The sequence below is a fragment of the Dendrobium catenatum genome, unplaced genomic scaffold (genome assembly GCF_001605985.2).
Source record: "Dendrobium catenatum unplaced genomic scaffold, ASM160598v2 fragScaff_scaffold_1656, whole genome shotgun sequence".
In the NCBI taxonomy this organism is placed as follows: domain Eukaryota; kingdom Viridiplantae; phylum Streptophyta; class Magnoliopsida; order Asparagales; family Orchidaceae; genus Dendrobium; species Dendrobium catenatum.
In genome coordinates, this window is record NW_021320118.1 from 390,875 (window position 1) to 398,152 (window position 7,278).

General features: G+C 35.3%; 1 protein-coding gene across 2 annotated transcripts in view; it reads right to left on the reverse strand.

Moving 5' to 3' along the window:
• LOC110105785 (probable LRR receptor-like serine/threonine-protein kinase At1g06840) overlaps window positions 1-6,734 on the reverse strand; it is a 49,796-nt gene extending 43,062 nt beyond the window's left edge. The window contains exons 1-2 of one of the 2 annotated variants that reach the window (XM_020835424.2): window positions 6,367-6,734; window positions 5,668-5,814 (exon numbers count right to left, since the gene is read on the reverse strand). In XM_020835424.2, the coding sequence (XP_020691083.1) occupies window positions 5,668-5,767 (100 nt within the window). In that variant the 5' untranslated portion in view covers window positions 5,768-5,814; window positions 6,367-6,734. Of the gene's footprint in view, window positions 1-5,667; window positions 5,815-6,076; window positions 6,234-6,366 lie in introns of those variants that run through there. The other variant, XM_020835425.2, reaches the window with a different exon arrangement.
• Window positions 6,735-7,278: the final 544 nt, after the last annotated feature.

Below are 7,278 nucleotides of genomic sequence, written 5' to 3' on the forward strand. Positions count from 1 at the left end.
GTCAATGGGCTGATGGAGGAGGAGAAGCTAACTACAACCGGATTATGCTTGGAAGGGAAAGCCCAATCGTGGTTTCAGTAGAGAGACCAGAGGAGGCCGATCAGAAACTGGAGGGAATTTAAAGACTGCATAATAGAGCGTTTCCAAACCGATCAGGGAGGAGACTTCTATAAGCAGTTCTTTGCTCTAACGCATGAGGGATCAGTAGCAGATTACCGAGAGCAGTTCAAGCACCTAGCCAGCGGGGTGGAGCGACTCTCAGATACAGTGTTGGATGAAAATTTCATGAAAGGGCTAAAGGCGGAGATCCGAGCAGCAGTGAAGGTCTTGATGCCCCGTGACTTGGGAGAGGCCATGAGGTAAGCCCAACTGGTGGAAAATCAGAAAAATTTGGAGAAGGCAGCTAGGAGTAGCAGCACCGGGGGCACATACAGAATGACGACCACTCATCTCACACCTAAAGGACATATCGGCTGAGACTGCCACTCACGGCGACTATTCATTGTCACAGCTGAGAAGATCTATTGGAGATTATACAGCCAGCTCGGAGTTACCGGCCACACTTACGGAGGATTTAGAAGTGATTATGGAACCCTTAGAGTTGATGGGGGTTCGTCAGAGAGAAGAGGGAGCGAAAGAAGTGCTGATCAAGTGGAAGAATCTACCGGACTGCTATGCCACATGGGAGCCATACGAGAGGGTGAAACAGCAATTTCCTAATTTTCACCTTGAGGACAAGGTGATTCTTTGGGAGGGCGGTATTGATATGGCGGTTCAGAGAGAACCGCCTCAGTCGGACCCACCTGGGCTGACAATTTACTATAGGAGGCGGTTCAAAACCGCCTCCCTCTTACCTATTTGAGCTTGCCGCCTATATGTGGGACCCCTTGGATTTAAATTTATTTGAATATTGTTTTTTTTTTAAGGAAAGGGGTGGGCGGTGGAGAGCTTATAAATAAGAGAGGTAGGGGGAAGGGAGAGATATGCTAAATTTGAGTTTCTCTTGGAGTCTTTTGTGGTTTGAGGGCTCTAGACCTTACGTCTAGAGATTGGGAGAGAACGATCCTCCTCTCGAATAGAGGATCACTTGTATCTTGCTTTGTGTTAGTTTTGTTTTATTTCCGTTGTTGCAATCCACTATTTTGGGGCTGATTTCACCCAGATTTTGGTTTTATTCCTACTATTTTCTTCCAATTAGTGGTAGGTGTGCTTGCAAACTCAAGTATTTCCTATCAGAAAAATTATTCAACCTTCACCTTCTAATGAAATCTAACACCATTGATATCGTTTTGAATTCATGTAATGAAAAGAACCTTGTCTATGACACTCTGGTTGAGAGATTGGAGTTAGTTGCAACTCACAATCAAAATCTTAGTCTTCGAGATAGTTATAGTATCGTAATATTAGTTAAATCACTTGACAACATAGTATCATGTTTACTTTTTGGATAGATTTTACTGATGAAGTAGCTTGTGAAATTGCTCCGTGAGATGTAAATCATTTAATTTTGGGCAGTCCACGCCTATGTGATAGGGATGCTATCTTCTAAAGAAGATAACATTTTTTTTGCATATAAAGCGAGGGAAAAATGAAAAAATGAAGTAAGTTGGTCTATTATTCCACCTTCAAGGGGGGTGGAAAAGACCATGAGATTAGATTATACCAAATAGTAATCAAGAGTTCTCTTCCTAATGATTAAAGCACAAAAAGCACCATCATAATTGTTAATCCACATTGTGTCCAAGAAAATGAAGCATTAGAGTAAAAACAAAAGCCTTAGCTATAAGGAAGAAAAGAGAGAATAAATCTAAAGGCCAAAAAAAGAAACTCATTTGCAATAGTCAATCGACTAAAATAGTGAGTCATGATTTGGAAGGTTCTTATTGAAAGAATTTTTCAAATCATAATGTTGGATAGGAAGATCAAGCCATTAGATATCTACAGGTGAAGATGAATCATTGGTCAAACATTTGATGATCAATATCAAGTGACATGAAAGTTAAGTCGTTGGATGGCAATAAGGACAACGAGATAGGGAAGACTTTTGAATTTATCTTGGGTAAGTTTGTATTTTGCATCTCAATTTAAATTTTTTTAATGGAATTAGTTTTGGATAGGTAGAAAAGCAGAGGCAGACCTAAAAAGACTTAGTTAGAAAATATTAAGAATGATCTTTCATTTTTAGATTTAAACGAGAACTTGACCTTAAATAGGACACAATGGAGAAAAAGGATTCATGTAGCCGACCTCACATAGTGGGATAAAGGCTTGATGTTGTTGTTGTAGTAGTTTTGGATAGATAAACTTTTCCAAAGTAGTGAATTTATGGATAAAATTGTTTCTAATCGATGGGGTTATTTTAGAAGAAGATAAGGTAACATTTAAATTAGTTACTAGCTTTTCTTTTTACAAATAGGCTATTATTATCATAAAAAAATAATTCAAGCTTTCCTAAAAGATTTCCTCTCTACTCGATACTAAAGCAATAGCATGCCACTGTAGTGATTGCAGCCACTTTACCAAACCACTGGAAGTGGGGCAACTACGAGCATTGTAGCAATTGTGAGAGCTATGGTTAATCATGATTACTGTAGAAAACTACTAGTTGAAGGAAAAAATCAGATGAGAGGAGTTTCTTACGGCAAGAAAACTCTACCAATCATCTTATTATGGACTCTCGAGTCTCGTCATCATGTTATAGGGATTACATCAAATCCTAGAAATTTTCCTACAACTAAAATCTTCTGCATATGCAATTTCTAAAATCAAGGGACAATATTCAAAACTACATCCAATTAGCTTTAATTTAAAATTATACATTTCTTCTTTCACAACAAGTAGTATTAAAGCAATTTTTGAAAAAGTAATTGTAAATCAAACCCACCCCATATGCTTCCCCTTACCCATCCCACACCACTCCTTCCACCAAATTAAAAATAATAATAAAACATCAAGCCTTTATCCCAAAACGTGGGGTTGGCTACATGAATCCTTTCAAAAATTTTCTCAATTGTGTCCTATTAAGAGTCAAATTCTCATTTAAATCTAATAAAGAAAGGTCAATTCAAATATTTTCTAACCAAATCTTTTTAGGTCTACCTCTACCTTCCTTAACATAAACCAAATCTAATACATCTACTATCCTAACCGGGTCATCAGAAGGCCGACATTTTATGTGAATAAACTATCTAAGGCGACTCTCTAATCTTATCTGCCACTAGAATTACTACAAGCTTTTCATGCATATGCACGTTTCATATTCTATCTCTAAGAGTAAAGCCACTCATCCACCTAAGCATCCTCATCTCGGCAACACTTAACTTAATTTATGCTTCTCTTTTATGGCCAACATTCTACGTCATAAAGCATTGCAGGTCTCACCACCATCTTATAGAATTTTCCCTTAAGTTTGAGGGGTACTTTTCTATCACACAACAAGCCTGATGCATTCCTCCACTTCAACCATCCAATTTGAATTCTACTAATAATATCCCCATCTATTTCACCATCACTCTAAACAATAGACCCGACATATCTAAAATGTGTACTCTTATTAATGATTTGATCGTCCAAAGCCACAATCTCTCCATTAGGTATATTACTACTAAAATTGCACTCCATGTACTCGGTTTTAGATCTACTCAAATGAAAACCTTTGGACTCTAAGGTTGACCTCCATAATTCAAGTTTACCTTTAACTCCCTCTTTAGTCTTATCAACAAAAAGAATATCATAAGCAAAAAGCATGCACCAGGGTTCATCGTCTTGCAAATGCTTAGTAAGAACATCCATGATAAAGCAAAAAGATATGGACTTAAGGCTGATCCTTGATGTAATCCAACTGAAAATAGAAAAATACTTGGTCAAATCACCTTGTGTTTGAACACCGTAACAACTCCATCATACATATCCTTAATGACTTAAATATAAACATTATTAACCCCTTTCTTTTCTAGAAATATTCAAAATAATAATAAATTATGGGATAAAAATTATACCTTATATAGATAATGTTGTCATCAATATGGATCATATGAAAATTTTATATATTGATCACTCATACATAAAATACCATATCAATAAGATGAAAGATCATATTATATGCTAATCTCTCTAACTGTAAAGATAAAAATAAATTTGTAGACATTCAAAATTGTGTCATCTCCACAAGTTAGAAAATCTGATCCTTGTAATCAACTAGTCTACGAGAGTTATTATTATGATAATACATGTTCTATAGATAAGTTTGATGATGATGATAATCAATTATAAACAATCGAGCTTCTTGCTCAGCCTAACCCTAAAACTATTCCTAAATCTAAACTAAGATCATGCTCAAGCCTATCGTTAAGCCTAAGACATATTATTGAGGTAAATAAATAGATTAATTCATAGATTATGACATAATTGTAATATTTTTATCCATATATAAAGTTGTTCCACATGTTCTAAAACTATTGTAAGCTCTCTCTTGAAAAATATAAATTGAATTTGTGATACCAATTATAATATTGTCCGGAGACAATGAGACTCACTAAATGTATTGATAAAAGAAAGTTGTAATAAGCATGGAAATGGCTAAAATAAACCATATTCTAAGAATTGTGTTCAATAAGCACATACTGCAGATTCAAAGATGTCCATGAAACAACTTCCCCACCAACTCCATAAAAACTAACCTTAAAAAATAGCCTTCTACATAACTCTTAAAGGAGAAAAGAGTTATCAGCCTAAGGAGTATTGATAGAGTACAAAACATGCATCGATATTTTTTTATTATCTAGTATTATTCAAGATTGTTTGAAAGGTTTTATTATAGTTTTAATTTATTTAAGTTTTAAGAACAACTTTATTTTGAAAAGTTAATGAAACAGATATAGGAAATGAAAGAAATACACATGCATGAGTTTACAATGGGATTGCAGAGGATAAATCTATTAAATTTCATTTCAACATGAAAAGAGAAGATAATGATTTTTCATGTGATATAAATTTTGGAATAAACAATAAAAGATATAGTCAATTTTCTTACTAATGGTTTAGAAGAATAACATTTTCATTATATAAGAAATAATCACTATAATATTCCCTTTCGTGCAAAGCCTGATGTTTGTCTCTTCCATGTGACCTAAGAGTGATATTGATTCCTTAACAAAATAACCTAAAAGAAATAAACCGTGAACTTTACAGATCGGACTAAGAACAGCTAGTTCCGAGAGTAAAAAAGTAGCCAAGATAGAAATCAGGAGTAAAAAGTAATCTATATATATATATATATATGTGTGTGTGTGTGTGTGTGTGTGTGTGTGTGTGCGCGCGCGCGCGCGCATCTAAAACAGCAGCTAACCCAAAGTTTTAAAAGATAAATAATTGATTATTAAAACTCCGGTATCAGGATAATCTGAAAATATTGTAAAAATAAAATTGGTACAGCAGAGTCTAAATATATATTTTAAATGGTCTAGTTTGATATTTTATGAAATTCAATGAATATTAGTAGGAAGTATCAAAAGAGTGTGAAAGAATTGAAAGTAGGCACCATGAAAAGAAATTATTTTAAGAAAATAAAAAAAGGAAATAGAACTCATATTACCACATGCATCAACTTGGCAGTGAAAACTGATTCAAAGTGCACATAAACAAGAAAAAAAGCACGCTTGCATTTACCTTCAGACGGATCAGTTATCTGTGCTATGGCAGGCTGCACAAGAAACCAGCATGAAACAGCCACAACTGCTCCAAATAACATAATTTGAACTCTAGACATCTCTTAGCAATATCAAAACCACCAGGCAGAATCTCGAGGTTGAAGCTCTGAGATCACGAGCAGTTCCAAATTCAAAGTAAATAAAACAAAAAAATTGCAGCGCACAAAGTTTAAACTCAAGCTCTTGCTTGCACTTAGTAAAGTAAAAAATAGCAAAAGAAGGACATCCTGAAATCCATATCACAATCAAAGAGGCTAATAGCAGTATAAGAAGTAAAAATAAGCTGTAGTTTGATGATTTAGAACATCAGACTCTAGAACCATGTTGTTTAAAAAAAAAAAAACTTCATATGCTCAAAGACAACTTACAATTAACTCCAGATAAAGCAAGAATTAGAAACGAAGTGAGGGAAATCATATCCTGATTACAAGGAATCATACAATCTGAATGCTTGAAAAATAAGGACTAAATATCTGCCAGGTACTACATGTAAGTAAGAAACCATCAAGCTCTTTCCTATTAAATCGTCATTAAAGCCCATCAAAATCTCATCATTCCTTTAATAAAAAAGACATAAGGAAAAACACTAAAAAAATTCAAACAACAACTGGCTAGAATCCCACAATTTACAAGCTCCAGATGTTCAAGCACACAATACCTCCGCAAATTCGCCGTTCCAAGCAAAATCCTAGAAATCCAAAAACAGGAACTTGTATTCCTCTTCCAAGAAGATCGCATGCGGTAATCTATGGTTTTCCCCAATCCTCTGACCGAGTCCAGAAATTGTGAAGGGCAAAAATGGTACGAAGGTGACATCTTCCTCCCGCCCACCTTTAATTAATGCCTTAAATACAATAACTTTTGACCTAAGGTCTGCTCGTGGAACAGTAAATTGATAATATTCAAAGGGGATGGGGAAGAAAATGACTTTGGTTAGGGTTTGGATGGGTGGAAAGGAAGACGATGACGGCTTCGGACTAACATCCGATTGGAAAAACCAGCGGTAAAATTCAGCATATGACGCTCGACGCAACGCGCTAACCAATAAGGGTTTAATTATTTCGAACTGCGAAGCTGAAGTTACTGAAATGCCCTTTCCATGTGCTCCCTCTTCTCCATTTCTCGTAGTTATTAGTGATTTAGGTCTTTTAGTTTTTCTATTTCGCCTAATTCTTTTTTATAACTAAAAAATTCACTTGAAAAACGCTTCAAGTTATTGAGAATAGTCACACAACTCTCCTTGGACTATTGGTTGAGAGCTTAGGCTTCCAACTATGAGGTTCAGGGTTCGAGTCTATGTGTATGCGTAGTGTGTGTGAGTTTGCCTTAAATGACCTAAATGTCCCAAAAAAAAAAAATTGAGAATAGTCAGAATGTCAGATAGTTAACTTCTCTAAAAGTAAAATCCTCTTCATCCTCTCACCGCCGGCCGTATTACTTTTTACCATCGCATACATCACTGAGTATCATGTTTCCCATACTCTTCTCTTTGGATCTAACTCTACATCCGGATTTCAATGAAACCTTGATAAGTGAATTTCATATTTTATTTTGCACTTGTCAGTGAAGC